This window comes from Lepus europaeus, chromosome 3, assembly GCF_033115175.1.
Source record: "Lepus europaeus isolate LE1 chromosome 3, mLepTim1.pri, whole genome shotgun sequence".
In the NCBI taxonomy this organism is placed as follows: Eukaryota; Metazoa; Chordata; class Mammalia; order Lagomorpha; family Leporidae; genus Lepus; species Lepus europaeus.
The window spans coordinates 98,450,003-98,467,174 of record NC_084829.1 but is presented as its reverse complement, the minus strand read 5'-3'; the positions used below and the strand labels follow the sequence as shown (position 1 = coordinate 98,467,174).

The 17,172-nt window shown below is 37.3% G+C and overlaps 1 protein-coding gene across 5 annotated transcripts in view; it reads left to right on the top strand.

The window, feature by feature from the left end:
- ASCC3 (activating signal cointegrator 1 complex subunit 3) overlaps positions 1-17,172 on the top strand; it is a 382,634-nt gene that overhangs the window by 160,166 nt on the left and 205,296 nt on the right. For all 5 annotated transcript variants that reach the window (XM_062186549.1, XM_062186553.1, XM_062186551.1 and 2 more), the window contains 2 exons: positions 6,851-7,027; positions 9,378-9,449. In XM_062186549.1, the coding sequence (XP_062042533.1) occupies positions 6,851-7,027; positions 9,378-9,449 (249 nt within the window). The remainder of the gene's footprint in view (positions 1-6,850; positions 7,028-9,377; positions 9,450-17,172) is intronic.

Genomic DNA, 17,172 nt, shown 5'->3' with positions numbered 1-17,172 from the left:
TACCTGAAAAAATTATGTCAGTGAAGCAGTTGAGCCATGTCTGCATCTGCAGCCAGCCTGCTAATCACCGGTAAAGCTCACGCGGTGATGTAGATAAACAGCAGTAGACATTCAGAGACTGAGGTAGACTATATATTCAGAGAGTCTGAATTCACCTGGATTCCTGGGATTATCCTGTGAACTGCTAAGCTGCTGTTCTATTGTTTCCACTTTCAAACTTCACCAGTCTGCTCTGTGGTTCTTCCCCACCCCGTTGTGCTTCAAGCTTATATGACAATACTTTTCACTGATCAGAAGTGGCTTCTCTTGTGCTGAAATGCTGTCAGTTTCTAACCCTACCTAGAAAAATGTCAGCCTGCCCACAGCCACCTATAAGCATGCCCGTCGTTGTACCCCTCTTCATTTTCTCCAAGGTTCCTTCTCACCTTGCCTTCAACTCCATTCCTTTCTCTTCATACGTTGCCCCTTTTCTTTTTTCTTTTTTTCCTTTTTCTTTTTGACAGGCAGAGTTAGACAGTGAGAAAAAGAGACAGAGAGAAAGGTCTTCCTTCCGTTGGTGCACCCCCAAGTGGCTGGCCACACTGCGCGGATCCGAAGCCAGGAGCCAGGTGCTGCTTCCTGGTCTCCCATGCGGGTGCAGGGCCCAAGGACTTGGGCCATCCTTCACTGCCTCCCCGGACCACAGCAGAGAGCTGGACTGGAAGAGGAGCAACCAGGACAGAGTCCAGCGCCCCGATCGGGACTAGAACCCTGGGTGCCGGCGCTGCAAGTGGAGGATTAGCCAAGTGAGCCGCGACACTGGCCTACTTTGCCCCTTTTCTGACTGCTCACTCAGTGCACAGTGACTCTTCAACTTAAAAGAATCACAAAGTGACTTCCATTTTCACCACAAAATCTCCCTTAAATCTATCCTTCTCCAGTAGCTTCTGCTTAATAAAAGTCTGCTTTACATAGCTTCTGGAAATTTTGACCTATATTCACTGTTTCCCTTTTGGCTTTCAACCATTGCAGCCTGGTCATTGCTTGAGCACAGATAATATATATATATATATTTTTTTTAACCAGGATCACTAGTTAACAAGAGCTCTCAAACCCATTTTTTTATTTTTTATTTCCTCAATCTGAAGACTTCCCTTTGTCTCCATTATGCCATTCTGTCCTGATTTTCTTTACTTGAATCTTTTTCACATACCTAACTGCTCTTTCCCACACTCCTTTTCTTGACTCCTGTTCTCACCTTTGAAATGTTTGTTTTCCAACACTCCATCACTGGTCATCTTCTTTCCTCAGTCTAAATATCTACCCTGGGAAAATGTCACCTGTATGCCTATGTCATTGAAATTTTTATAGTATATGTAAGATGCATATCTCCATCTTCCTAACTGATAGCTATATCCAAGCACAATTGTATGCTTCTGCTTGATGTTCAGTAGACATCTCTTGCTAAGCATGTTAGGAATCTGTCATCTTGCCTTTGTAATTAGCATATGACACCACAGTCAACTTGGTTCACAGGCCCAAATCTGAAGTCATAGTCAAGTTTAGTTTAATACTCTCCCTCATCTCAGATATCTAGTTGGATATAAGCTGTTTTATATTTCATATCCTAAATATCCCTGATCCAGATGCAAGAATGCTAATTCAGTATGAAAAAGATAGGAAATTTTAAGAAAATAAGAAATTTTAAGAAACGCCCGGCACTATGGTGTACTGGGTTAAACCGCCATCTGCAGTGCCAGCATCCCGTTTGGGTGCCGGTTCCACTTAAGCAGCTCTCTGCTGATGCACCTGGAAAAGCAGCGGAAGATGGCCCAAGTGCTTTGGGCCCCTGCACCCACGTGGGAGACCTGGAGGAAGCTCCTGACTCCTGTCTTCCCCCTGGCCTACACTAGCTCTGGCTATTGCTGCCATTTGGGGAGTGAAACAGCAAATGCAAAATGTCTCTCTCTGTCCCTCCCTCTGTAAATTCTGACTTTCAAATAAATAAATCGTTAGCTGAAAAAAAGCTTTAAGAAATGATATATTGTATAAAAGAATTTAAAGATGTTAGTGTGTTTTTCATCTTATGAATACAAAATAAAATTCTGGGCAGATTAAAGATATAATTGCATCAAACAAAACTCTGAACTCCATTAAGAACAAATAGGAGAGATTTTAAAAATAATCTTGGGGGGCAGAGAGGTACCAGCATTGTGGCCCAGCAGATTAATCCACCACTTGAGACATTAGCATCTTATACAAGTGTGCCAGCTGGAGTTCTGGCTGATCCACTTCCTATCCAGCTTCCAGCTAGTGTGTCTGGGAAAGCATTGGATGATGACCTGAGTACCTGACTACATCTCCCATGTAGGAGACCAGTATGGAGTTCCTGGCTCCTGGCTTAGGCCTGGCCCAGATCTGGCAGTTGCAGCCATTTGAACAGTGAACCAGCAGACAAAAAAGTTTTTATGAATTAGTGAGAAAATAAGCTTAGCAAATTGAAAGAATCATTTTATAGAAGAAATGAAAATACTGAGAAATCTGGAAAAGGCATTAAAGGGAATCCACAGCACATGAGACATTTCTATGAGACTGGCAAAAATGAAAATAAAATGTCATTTGATAGCATCCACAAAAAACTACCCTGTATTTTTACTTCTAAGACGACAACCATTGGAGATAATAGTGCAGACCCATAATAGTTTATTAATGCAAATATTTATTGAAGCCCTCTTTTTAATATATAATATTTTGGAAACAACTAGATATTTAACAGTTGAAGAAATGGATTAGTAAATTATAATATATTCAAGCAGAGAAATGCTACTTTGCATCCTTTAAAAAGAATGAAGTAGAGCTATATTAACTAGGTTTAAAAGATACCCATGTTATATTCTTCATTGAAAATGTAAGATATTCTTTAACACAATCTCTTTTATGTAAAGAGAAAAGTGAGCAACAATTTTCTCTCTTTTACTTTAAAAAAAATGATTTATTATTGATTTGAAAGGTAAAGTTATACAGAATGACATTAAGGGAAAGGGGGAGAGAAAGAGAGATCTTTGATCTGCTGGTTCACTTCCCAAATGGCTGCAATGGCTGGGCTTAGCCAGGCCAAAGCCAAGAGTCTGGAACTCCCTTCAGTTCTCTCACGTGGGTGCAGGGACCCAAGGACTTGGGCTATCTTCTGCTGCTTTCCCAGGCACATTAGCAGGGAGCTAGATGAAATATATAATTTAAGCATACTAATTCCATATTAATACATTATAACATTTTAATGTATGTGCTATTAATATGTATATTGAAATATATACTATGAATGTATCAATACCTCTTTACTTGAATTGTATTTTTTCTGCTTTCCCTTTCTTTATACATTTTTAGTAGTTATCATAGTCTTCCCTAAAATTTCACAGCTTGCTGTGGTTAATTCTGTTCTTCTGTATCCCTCAGTATACTTTCATCTCACTGGCTGAAGGGTCTGTTTGATTCTTGTCATGTTTACAAACTACTAGTTCAGTGGTCCTATTTTTATTAAAAAAAAAAAAAAAAAGCAAAAAGCAAATTTTTTTCACTTCTGTTCACCTTTGCTGACTTGTCATTTGTTTAAGAGAACTATTCAGATTTTTTAGGAGGGTATTAGAAATTATGGTCTACCTGCTAATCTTAACTTCTATTAGCTACTGTAGGTTTGAGTCCTACAAACCTAGTTGATCTTTCCTCTACTAACCTTCCAGTGCCATCTCTTTCAGAGATGAAAGTAGTCTTACTTGAGATAGAATGTGTTCTTGATTGCAAGAGTATAGGTTATAAATGCTAAAGCATATGTTTTCTTTCTTTATCATTCTCCATATCCATTTACTGAAAATCTGTCATTTTAAATTCTGTCAAATACTCCTACCTGCACAGAGAAGTGTTTCCTTATTCCTCAGTCAGAAGGAATTACCTCATTCCCACTCTACACCCTTTGCACATTGTTAGCATTTATTGTTGTCTTCCTTAATTTCACAACTTGATATAGTTAAATCTTTTTCTCTATATCCATTACTAGATTTTAATCTCCTTGACAAAATGGTCTATTTGATTCTTCTCATATTTCCAAACTCCTAGTGCAGTTTCAGTAGCAATTTTAAGGGTGAAGGAAGATTCCTGTTTGTTCCTTGTGATGACCAGATCTTCCCAGTAGATGGCGGTGTTTCACATAACACATCAGTATTTGTCCCTAAGGTAGACATGCCATCGGAAGCATTTCCAGTACATTGTAGATTCTATTCAGGATCTGAAGTGGCACTATGGTATTAACACACTTGGCATGATTGGGAAGAACTCAGAAAAAGATAAAAGTATAAGAGATCCCAATCCTATTGAGAACTAGTTGTCTTCTTAACTAACTTTGTTAAATAGCTTTTTAGCAGGAAAAAAAAAATTTTGGTGTTAGGGTATCATGATTTTAGTATTAAAATATCTTAAAATAAATTCATTAGCCGACGCCGCGGCTCCTCTGCCTGCGGCGCCGGCACCCCAGGTTCTAGTCCTGGTTGGGGCACCGGATTCTGTCCCGGTTGCTCCTCTTCCAGTCCAGCTCTCTGCTGTGGCCCGGGAAGGCAGTGGAGGATGGCCCAAGTGCTTGGGCCCTGCACCCACATGGGAGACCAGAAGAAAGCACCTGGCTCCTGTCTTTGGATCGGCGCAGCGCGCCAGATGTAGCCATTTGGGGAGTGACCAACAGAAGGAAGACCTTTCTCTCTGTCTTTCTCTTTCTCACTGTCTAACTCTGCCTATCAAAAAAAAAAAAAAAAAAAGTTCAATAACTTTTGTGTTTTAAATAGTGATTTTAAAACCAAATGTCATTTTCCTTCTCTCTGAAATCATCACTAGTACTACACAAAACTAACGTGTTATTAAAGTCATTATTCTAATGCCTGTATGTTGTGAAGAATTTATTTTAAAAAAATACGAATAGTGGTCATTTCTGGTTATGTGGAGTTCTTTGCCTTTGGTGGAGTTGGTTTGTGTTTTTACTGATATTTGTAAGATTTCTTTAGAGAAAACAAAACATCATAAAATGTTGTGTATGCTTTGTACTTTAATTTGTAGCCATCTGTGTCATTTTTGAATCCTCCCTCTTTATGTTCCTGCAAATGTCTTTACATGTATGAATTGATCTTATTCAGTACAGCTTCCCCAGTGCCTGTGCTTTAGGTCCCTACCCAGCATCGGTGGACGGATGATTCTAATTTTAATCAAATTGGACTAATTTGTTTATACCTATTTATTCTCCTAAGACTGAGCAAACTTATCAATACCTTCCCCAGAAAACTTAATGTGGATTGACAATAGCATTGTGTGATCATAATAATCTATTTTTTAATAATTTTTCTGATAAAATTATATTACATAATTTTTCCTTTTAATTCTGTTTTTAAAGCTTTTGATTAACACTCAGTAGCTGTACATTTTTATGGGGCACAGTGCAGTATCCCAACGCATATACACAGCATAAACCAATCAAGCCACCATCTAACCTTTCTGTTTCTTTATCTTCGTGTTTGGAGCCCATCAGCCCCTCTCTTCAAGTGCTTTATTTAGTATATACTATATTATTGTAAGCTCCAGGTGTTCCACTGTGCTATAGAACACTAGGACTTGTATCTTATATTTGATTGTGTTTTGGTACCCATTATTCAATTCCCTCACCCGCTGTCCCAGCCTTAGTAATCAGTGTTTTAATTTCAAAGTAACTTTTTGTTTAACTTCCGCATGTGAGAGACAACATATAGTATTTGTCTTTCTGTGTTTTAATTATTAAGTGAATAGAAGTTTTTGGCCATCTTTTGCTTTTATCTTTCTAGGTGTATTACATTGTAATCAGATAATCTGGCTGATACGATTTTTACCTTTGGAATTTATGGAGTTTTTGTGGCCAAATAAACCAGTTTTTTTAAAGATTTATTTGCTTATTTATTTTAATTGAAAGTCAGAGCTACAGATAGAGAGGAAGAGACAGAAAAATCTTCCATCCACTGGTTCACTCCAAAATCGACTGGAATGGCCAGGGCTGAGCCAGGCCAAAGCCAGGAGGCAGGAGCTTCTTCTGGGTCTCCTATGTGGGAAGCACTTGGGCCATCTTCCACTGCTTTTCCAGGCCCATTAGCCGGGAGCTGGATTGGAAGTGGAGCAGCTGGAACTCAAACCAGCGCCTGGGATGCCCGCGCTGCAGAATGCAGCTTAACCTGCTGTGCCACTGTGCTGGCCCCCTTTAATAAAACATTTAATTGTTATAAATTCTTATATGGAAATTTAATGTAAATTTCCACATTTATTTTTAATTTTGATGAGTGCAGAGTTCTTTAAATATTTATTGAATTAAGCTTGTGAATTAAGGACTACAGTGTCTGATACGATGGGACCCTCAGTTGACCTCTAAACTCATTTCCATGTACAGTTTGTTTTCTTTAGAATTTGTTTTATAGGTTTGGAAGGCAGAGTTGCAGAGAGAGAGAGAGAGAGAGAGAGAGAGAGAGAGAGAGATATCTTCCATCCACTGGTTCACTCCCCAAATAACCACAAAGGCCGGAGCTGCAACAGACTGAAACCAGGAGCCAAGACCGTTATCCCGGTCACCCACATGAGTGCAGGGTCCCAAGCACTTGAGCCATCCTCTGATGCTTTCCCAGGCACATTGACAGGGAGCTGCATTGGATGCCTGCACTGCACAGGAGGCTTTACTGTCTGTACAACAGTACTGACCCCTCCATGTACAGTTTTCAGAGATCCCATTAATAGAACATGTGATGGTATTTTTTTAGTTAAATTTATTTAAATAACCTATGTCTATTTAAAATAAGTCTAATCAAAATAATCCGTTTAGGTTGAATCCACACAGAGTATGATAAGGATTCTTGGACTGTCTGCAACCTTACCCAACTACCTCGATGTTGCCACGTTTTTACATGTTAATCCTTACATTGGACTTTTCTACTTCGATGGCCGTTTTCGACCAGTACCTCTTGGACAGACATTTTTGGGGATTAAAAGTGCAAATAAGGTAAATATTCGCTTTAATAATGAAACATTTGTTTTCTAAAAATATCTTTACTGGCATGTTTGTGAATACTTGCTTGGAATTAGAGGTTCTAACAGAGTAACTTTACTAGTATGACATAATCAAGCGTCTGTCCCTCAACCATTTGTGAAAGAGCAAGTCCTCTTGCAGAAACTTGGTGGTGGTAGTTGGTATTGCTGTTTTCAATGTATGCTGTGTAGTCTCATCTCTTAAAAGTGAAACATTTTCAGGGTTTTTTTGGTATGGTAGAAGGACATTGTAAAATAATATAAACTCTTACTACTGTAATATTATTTTGATTTAATAATCATTTAAAGTATATAATACTACATATGCAAATGAAAATTAATTTAATGGTAGCAACCATCAAAAGAGTTATGCTGTTTAACTTATAATTGCCACATTATGCATATGAATGACTTTTTTTAGAGATTTATTTGAGAGGTAGAGTCACGGAGGGAGAGAAAAAGAGAGGACTTCCATCTGCGGGTTTACTTCCTAGATGGCCACAAAGGCTGGAGCTGAGCCAACCTAAAGCCAGGAGCTTCTTCTGGGTCTCCTACCTGGGTGCAGGAGCCCAAGGACTTGGGCCATCTTCTGCTTTCCCAGGCCATAGCAGAGAGCTGGATCAGAAGAGGAACAGCTAGGACTTGAATGGTGCCCATTTGAGATTATGACGCTGCAGGTGGAGGCTTAACCCACTATACCACATCACCAGCCCCGTAAATGACATTTTAGTATTTTATAGTCCATAAAAGGACTTGTTTAACTAATTCTTCAAACATTTACTACCATGTACATTTGCACTGTTAGGGTGCTTATTATTGATTTATTCTATAATAAAAGGAAAACTATCATTCTGTTCAACAACAGCTATTTTTAATATTTGGTATTATATTTAGTATTAGGGAATACTTACGTACTTCTTGATCTTTTTACTAAAAGCATAATGGAGTCATGTATTGTTAGGTCAGCCTTTGTTTTTATTGTATTACTTCTTGTCTAAGAAGCATTTCATTATTTAAAAAGGGTCATTTTTACCTTATGCCATTGTAAGTAAAAATTGAGCTAAAAATGTGAGAAGTGACTTTTATTACAAAGTTATTATGTATGGTATTTTATGCATTGCATAAAAGTAAGATTTCTTAAATTGTTGGGAGCCATTTCAGATTTGTACAAAAGAGAATAGTTTACAACATGGTAGTAGTTGTGATATGCATATTTTAAACTTCATTAACTGTTTCAAGTGCTTGTCAGTATCACTTGTTATTTTTTTTTTGGCCATGCCTTAATATACATTTGATTATTTAGTTTTTTAATGTATCATTAGGCTAGATGTGGAACTGTTTATAGCTTTAGAATGTTCTTAGCTTTATAATTTAATTGATAGCAGATGGTTCTCACAGAGAGATAAAGAGAAGGAAATTGTTGCAGATGCTTGTCAGCCATCTTAAACTTAATTTTCCTGCAATTGTACCGTATAAGTTGGTAATTCTTTTAAGCTAATTAAATTCAAAGAATTTTTATCACAACATGTTAGCATTATAATCATGAATAGGATAGTGTTAGATGATGAGCTGTCATTTATTTTGAAGATTTAGAAATTTGGCAAATTTTTTAAAATTACAACTCATACAAACTTTAAATTATACAAGTGTATGATGGTAGTAAATACAGATTTTTTTTCTGATTAAAATCTAGTAGTTTTATACTTGGTTAAAATCTGTAGTTGGTAATCATTAAGTATTCCCTAAAAGAGTCATTAATATGTCTTATAATTTGTTGTCAATTTGTTAGTTCCTAGCAAAAAGAAATTCTTGTAGGTTCCTTAAAGTTTCATTTAGAAGCTCATGATATGATTCAGTTTTTATGAAAAAATACTGTTCTCCTAGTTACATCTCCACTCAGATCTTACATGCCGTTTGATAGTCAACCTCTAGTGTTCTTGCAACTTGGAGAATTAAATAGAAAAGCTGTGTAGTTTATAGGATGAAATGCCAGAAAACAGCCTGAAAAACATGCTTCTCTGGAAAAAGCAAAGAGAAGATTTTATTATTCTAATTTTTCTTTGGTGTATTATCCTGAAAGATGATGTCTTTTGATACATTGGCAGAATTAGTACTCTGAAACTATTATCTGAAATATTTTATCTGTATTTTTAATTGTATTGTGTTTATTTCATATAGATTGTTACATATTGGGTGTTTCTTTTTTCTGTATTCTGATTCATCTGAAAATAAAAAAGATGCATTAGTATTAGCAAAATTTTATTTGTTGTTAGAAAGCTTATAATTGTTCCGCTTTGTATTTTTCATGTCTTGAAAATTTAAAGGTGCAGCAATTGAATAACATGGATGAAGTGTGTTATGAAAGTGTTTTAAAGCAAGTAAAGGATGGACACCAGGTACATTTAATTTATTTTATCCTGTTTTTAAAGAATGTTTAATGATAAAAATTATTGATTTTTAGTCTCTTAAAAAATCTTTTCTTGAATTCTGAGGCAGTGACTCAGAGGTTTTATTTCTAAATAGCTGTTTTTACCCAATGGGTAACCATGTAAGTCCTAAAATTTTCATAGATAACATTATCAACCCAGTATTTATAGGTCATGCTGGTTTTTTTTTGCCATTTTAATCAGATATATAAGAAAATGAATATATATAATATATATTATATAATATGTGTATTATATAATATATATAATAATATATAAGAGTAATAGTTTCTGTTACTCTTATAAGGGAGCACCAAGTTTATTTCACACTTCAAAAATTATAGTTGGTATTTTTCATATATAATGTAAAATTTAAAATATGTTTTTTAGCTTTAACTCAGAAAGATTTAGTTTCATTTGAAAGACAAAGTGACAGAGGGAGAGACAAGAGAGACATACAGAATGAGAGTGAGAATGAGAGCAAAAAAAAGAGAGAAAGAGACCTTTCATCCACTGCTTCATTGCGCAAATGCCTGCAATAGCCCAGGCTATGCCAGGCTGAAGGCAGGAGCCAGAGATTTTATATCCCAGTATCCCACATGGGTGGCAGGGATGCAGGTACTTAGACCTTCATCCACTGCCTCCTAAGCACATTAGCAGAAAGCTGGATCTAAAGCATCTAGCTGGGATTCAAACCAGCACTCCCATGTGGGAGTCAGGTATCCCAAGTAGTGGCTTAACCTGCTGTACCTCAGTGCACCGCCCCCTCCCCCATATATTTTATTCTTAACTGTTCTTTTTTTATTTTAATAACTTTTTTCCAAAGATTTATTTATTTATTGGAAAAGCAAAGTTACAGAGAGGCAGAGAGGGGAGTGGGGGGAATGTTCCATCCACTGGTTCACTCCCTAAATGGCTGCAGCGGCTGGCGCTGGGCCAATCCAAAGCAAGGAGCCAGGATCTTCTTCCGGGTCTCCAGTGTGGGTGTACAGAGGCCCAAGGCCTTGGACCATCTTCCACTGCTTTCCCAGGCACATTAGCAGGGAGCTGGGTCGGAAGTGGAGCAGCCAGGAATTGAACCAGCACCCACATGTTATGTTGGCACTGCAGGCAGCAGCTTTACCAACTATGCCACAACACTGGCCCTTAACTGTTTTTCATGAAGTCGTATCAATTGAAATATATATAATACAGTTTTGTATTGTTTGGTATAGGTTTAGAAATTAAGATGTTTCAACATTTCTCTTGTCCAGAATTCTCTAATCAAAATTGCTAAAGAGAAACTGGAATGACAATAATTACTTATATAAAAGTTAATTATTACCTGATTGTTTATGGTTTGGGTGACAACTTTATTTTGTGAGATTATTTTTTTTTAATGTGTTAGCTTTTTATGGTACATGAAGTTTTTCTCTGCCCCTTTGGTTTTTAAATTCCTTTTGAGGTCAGTGGCATCTTCTTTTTCCCCCAGACAAAATCTTGTTTATAGCTCCAATATATAAAACAAATCAAAGATGAACTGTACTGTGGAGCATGGAACCCTGCCTTCTGTGCCTCCTTGAGGCACTATGTCTGTCTTCGGGAAACAGTTTTAAAATCAGATTTCTCATTAATCTCAGTAGCTTTTGGTTTCAAGAATAACTTTTAAATAAAGTAAATCCTGATTATATAATCTACATAATAATGACAACAATAATAATAATAATGCTTAACTTTTCCTAGCTCTTAATAAATGCCTGAAACTGATCAAATCATCTTCCATTTGTTATTTCATTGAATTATCTCAGCAACCTATGAAGTAGGCAGTATCATCCTCTCTTGACAAATGAAGACAGAGTCTGTACCAGGTGAAGGAACACATTCAAGTCAGTCTTCCCAAGCACTTTCAAATCCAGGCCATGTGAATGTGGAGTGCTAACCAGTGTCATATCACTTTTATCTGCATTTATTTTACATCAGAGTTCTCTGATCCTCATTCAAAACTGTTTTGGGGTTATGTTATTTATCGCTTTATAAATAAATAGTTGTCAAACATGAACTTTCTTTCTTTAAATGAAAAAAAAAAGTTACTGAACAGCAACTATTTGTTCTAGGTCCGAAGCCAGCAAAATTTTTCTGTAAAGCAGCAGGGAGTAAATATTTAAGGCCTTTTGTACCTTGTGTTTTCTGTTGCTGCTCAGCTTGGCCCTTATAGCATGAAAGTAGCCATGCATAGTGTATGAACAAATGGGTGTGTCTGCATTTCAACATCATCATGATGTTTCCTGCACAAATTGATTATGACAAATTGCCTCATCTTCAAAGATTGAATATACTTAGCGAGATGATGGGAAATATGAAATACAGCAAAAATATAATCCACTACTTGAAATTTATCTGTAGTTTTGCTGAAATTACAAATGTGAGCACCTTCAGATTGTAAGTACTGAATACATAACAAATTATTTTCATTATTGCAGTCATCTCAAGAATTATTTTGCAAATTAATTGAACAACAAAGTTGTATGCTTTTCATTTCTTTATTACATGTATTGTGTATAGTAGAAATAGATGCCCAAAACTTAATTTATCAATCTTTTCAAAAGGATTGCTTTATCTGTTTAAGCCTTTTATTTCCAAGTTGATCTGCCAAGTACTATTTAACCTGTAAGTTCATCGAACTTGATAAGTGGCAGCTTCTACTGATTACCTTTGGGATATACCCAGCACTGAAAATTGCAGCACAGATACTTGGAAAGCAGAGATGTTTAATAGTTTCATTTTGGAAGCTAAGGTAGATTCCTGTTTCAACAAGGTTGGAAATCCATAATTTATTCCATCACACAAGGATTCTTTTACGATAGTCCTTCATTATTGACAATCATGTGGAGGTTTGTTTTCAGGGATTTTGAACTCCACACAGGATTATTTTGCCTTTTTAAAAATCTCGTTGCAGGGATAACCCTCACTGAGTGGTGGTGTTAGTGCCCTATGCTTTTATTATAAGTTTAGCAATGAATTTTCCAGTTGAATAGTAAGCATTCTGAGTGGAATTCTTTTTATTTTTTTATTTTTTTATTTTTTTTGTCAGGCAGAGTGGACAGTGAGAGAGACAGAGAGAGAGGTCTTCCTTTGCCGTTGGTTCACCCTCCAATGGCCGTCGCGGCCGGCGCACTGCGACCGGCGCACCATGCTGATCCGAAGCCAGGAGCTTCGGAATTTTTTCATCATAATTAAAATTAAAGATAGCGTTATCCCAAATGACTGACTGTACATGGCCCCAAATGATCATTTGAAACAAGTGAATTTGTATGCATCCATCAGAAAATGGAAAATATATAATTAACACCCTTTAAATCTTTTCTAAAACAAAGATAGCCAGATTAATTATGTTTTTGCCCAATTCTGATGACTGAAAAGTCTATGCACTTCATTCTAAGAGATCCTTTTCTGTTTAAATACCTTATTGTATATCTAAGTAAAGTAAACTATGTGTGAGGAAGGAGAGATTTGCTTCTGGAATTTAGTTAGGGTCATAACTAACTTCACATTAGTTGCATTATTATGAAGCAGCAACTACATATTGGATAAGCATGATTTTCTTTATTATTAAGGAAGCATCAAATTATTTCTTATAGGGCTGCATACTTAAACTTTAGCCCTATTATGTTGCCAAAATGTATGATAGCAGTTGCAATAGTAAGAAATGAGTAGAATGATTGATTCTAGTACAAGAAAGCTAATTAAGTTTTCCTGATACTATCTCATGCAGACCCCTGCCCCCCAGTTTAAAAAAAAAAAAAACTTTCCCTGATGAATGTTTGACATAATGATTAAGACATGCTTCTAACTTCTGCATCGCATATCAGAGTGACTAGATTTGAGTGTCACTTCTGATCTTAATTCTGTCTTCCTGCTAATACCTTCTCTGAAAGGCAGTAGGCTCAAGTAGCAGGGTACCTTCCCTTGGAAAAGCCAGATTGAGTTCCTGATTCTTGGCTTAGGCCTGGCCCAACCTCAGGTATTTGGGCATTTAGGGGATAAACCAATGAGTGGGAGAAAGTCTCTCTCTCTCTTTCTCTTTCTCTCTGTATATGTATATGTGTGTGCGTGAGTCTTCCCCCCAACATACAGTAAATAAACAAATTAGATAATTAATTTAAAAATATTTCCAGTGGTTATTTGGGTTTATTTTTGCTTTTCTGCCTTCAAGTTGTTTAGTTGTCTTAGTTATGTGGTTGGTTTGCTCAGGTACTTTGATTTTATCAGAGCAGCTACTTTCCAGACCATTACTAAGAAGACTGAAAATATGTGTCCATTAAAAAAATAGGAACTGTGAGTCTCAGGCAACTAAGCGATTTTCACTCTAAAAATTAATAGTTTCTTTTCAATATAAGTATAATATAATGAATTCAATATAAATGAATTCATTTTTTTCTCCTCATTTGGATTAAATTATAACAGAACAAATTTCATGTTCAAAAACCATGCTGATCTGCTCTGATCATAGTAGTCTATGGGCTTCAGTATACCAATCATCTAAACTTGTGTGCTCATGTACTTAATAGATTTTATGTGCAGCTTTGCCTTAAAAGTATTAAAAACAGTAGGATGCAGTTGTGTTCCACTCAGGCATGTGTAATAACAGATGGAGAAAATCTTTTCATGTTGACTTTTCAACAGTCCTACTCTGCAAGACTTCAAGCTCTTCTTGGCTACTGGGAAATTAAAAGTTGGCGATTCAGCCTTTAATTTTGATCCATCTGCTCAAGCTAATGAGACATCTCATTTGTAAGCTTCTCTTTGTGTTACCAAATGCAACTACAGCTTTATCATTCCTGTTAATAATTCCCCTCCTCCTGTGTAACTTGCAGAATGGGAAAATAATTGATGCTTTAACTCTACTGAGACTTCTCCTGTTATGCAAACTTTGTTACAGAGATAGGAAAAGGAATTATAAACTTCTTCAGAGATTATGGCACATTTAGTAAGTTAACTTGTTCTTTTTTCACAGTGTCAAAAAAGTTAAGATCCTCATTTAGTAACGTCTTACTCAAAAAGTTATCACCAATTCTAAGTAATAAAAGGCTTTGTGATATCACAGAGAAAAAAAATGGATCTACAGTGTTGGATTGTGCTCACCATCAGCCTTTAATTAGTTATGTCTTATTTTCCCTTTACTTGCAATTTACCAATTATTAGTAGGCATTTCTGTATCTAATAAGAAATGACTTTTTAAACTTGACTGTTTATAGATTAGTATTACCATCTGAAGGAAATTATTTTTGTTTCTTAGCATTGTTTCCTAGTTTATTTGAAAGTAGTCAATTATATCCAATTGAAACAAATTCTATCATGCTAACTTTGGTAATGGAACTTTCCATCCACCCTTTTGCAAAAAACCTTTTTTATCCACCAGATATAAGCATCTCTAATTCTTAGAACCATTGTTTCCCTCCTATGCATTTTTTTCCAACATGACTTTAATTTGCGGCTTATTTAATAGCTGCCTGCTTTACTCTCCACTACGTACATTGAGTCATAATTGTAAAGAAATATAAAAGCACGATTTTTAAAAATTTTTAGGTTTTTTTATTTTATTGGAAAGGCAGAGAGACAGAGATATCTTCCATCTGTTGACTCCCTCCACAATGTTTGCAAAAGTCAAGGCTGGGCCAGGCCAAAGCCTAGACCCTCAATCTGAGTCTCCAGTAAGGGTGGCAGGACCCAACAACTTGGGCCATCACATGCTGCCTTTCAGAAAGCAGTAGCAGGAAGTTGGATCACAAGCAGAGGATCTGGGACTTGAACCAGGCATTCCATGGGATGCAGGTATCCCACATGGCAACTTAACTGTTACACCAAACTCCCACTGATACAGCAAGATTCATTTTAATTATGAGCACAAGAATTAAAGATATTTCTCCTTTTTTGGATACACTTAAGACATTTCAAGTATGCTTTCACTAACAGAAAAATCTGAAGAAAGCATTCTGTAAACCTCTGCTTTATAAAGAGCATCCTACCCCCTTTATCTTTTTATTATTATTATTATTATTATTATTATTAATTTGAGAGGCAGAGTGGACAGTGAGAGAGAGAGACAGAGAGAAAGGTCTTCCTTTTCCGTTGTTTCACCCCCCAGTGGCTGCTGCGGCCGGCGCACTGCATCCAGCACACCACGCTGATCCGAAGCCAGGAGCCGGGTGCTTCCTCCTGGTCTCCCATGCAGGTGTAGGGCCCAAGCACTTGGGCCATCCTCCACTGCACTCCTGGGCCACAGCAGAGAGCTGGACTGGAAGAGGAGCAACTGGGACAGAATCCAGCGCCCTGACCGGGACTATAACCCAGGGTGCTGGCGCTGCAGGCGGAGGATTAGCCTATTGAGCTGCGGCACCAGCCCTTTTTAAATTATTTTTTATTTTTATTTTATTTTCTTTTTTTTTAACTTTTATTTAATGAATATAAATTTCCAGTGTACAGCTTATGGATTACAATGGCTTCCCCCTCCCATAACTTCCCTCCCACCCGCAACCCTCCCCTCTCCCGCTCCCTCTCCCCTTCCATTTGCATCAAGATTCATTTTCAATTCTCTTTATATACAGAAGATCAATTTAGTATAAAGATTTCAACAGTTTGCACCCACATAGAAACACAAAGTGAAACATACTGTTTGAGTGCTAGTTATAGCATTAAATCACAATGTACAGCACATTAAGGACAGAGATCCCACATGAGGAGCAACTGCACAGTGGCTCCTGTTGTTGACCCAACACATTGACACTCTAGTTTATGGCGCCAGTAACCATCCTAGGCTGTCGTCATGAGTTGCCAAGGCTATGGAAGCCTTCCAAGTTTGCCGACTGATCATATTTAGACAAGGTCATAAAAGACAGAGTGAGGATAGTAACCAATGATCCTAAGAGTGGCATTTACCAGGTTTGAACAATTATACAGCATTAAGTGGGGAGGAGGACCATCAGTACACACAAGTTGGGAGTAGAGCCATTGGTGGTAGAGTAGAGGTTATGATTACAAAGGAATGAGGCCCAAGTGCACTAGACAGGGCCTAGAACAAAGGACAGAGTCATTATTAGAGGAGCTAAGAAAGGTGCTGTCTAAGCTACAAGTAATTTTTCTGATTGAGAGGCAAATAGAACCTGATAGAAGGGGCTTGGGGTGCCGGCGCTGCAGGCGGAGGATTAGCCTATTGAGCTGCGGCGCCAGCCCTTTTTAAATTATTTTTTAAAGATTTATTTATTTATTTGAAAGGCAGAGAGAGAAAGAGAGGAATTCCATCTTCTGGCTCACTCCCCAATTGGCCACAAGGGCCGGAGCTGTGCTGATCAGAAGCCAGGAGCCAGGAGCTGCTTCTGGGTCTCCCACATGGTACAGGGGCCCAACTACTTGAGCTATCTTCTGCTGCTTTCTCAGGCCAAAGCAGAGAGCTGGATCAGAAGTGGAGCAGCCCAATGCCCTTATGGGATGCTGGCACTGCAGGCAGCAGCTTTACCTGCTATACAACAGCATGAGCCCCACCCCCTTCATCTTTCTTAGACAATCACCCTGATCCTTTCAACTCCCTGTTATGAGCTATAATAACACTATATTTCTAGCTATACTTTTGTATTTTCCTGGTTTTTTTTTTTTAAATAATGTCATTCTTCCTTATAGGATCATAAGTTCCACAGGAAAGGGAATGTAACTGTTTTGC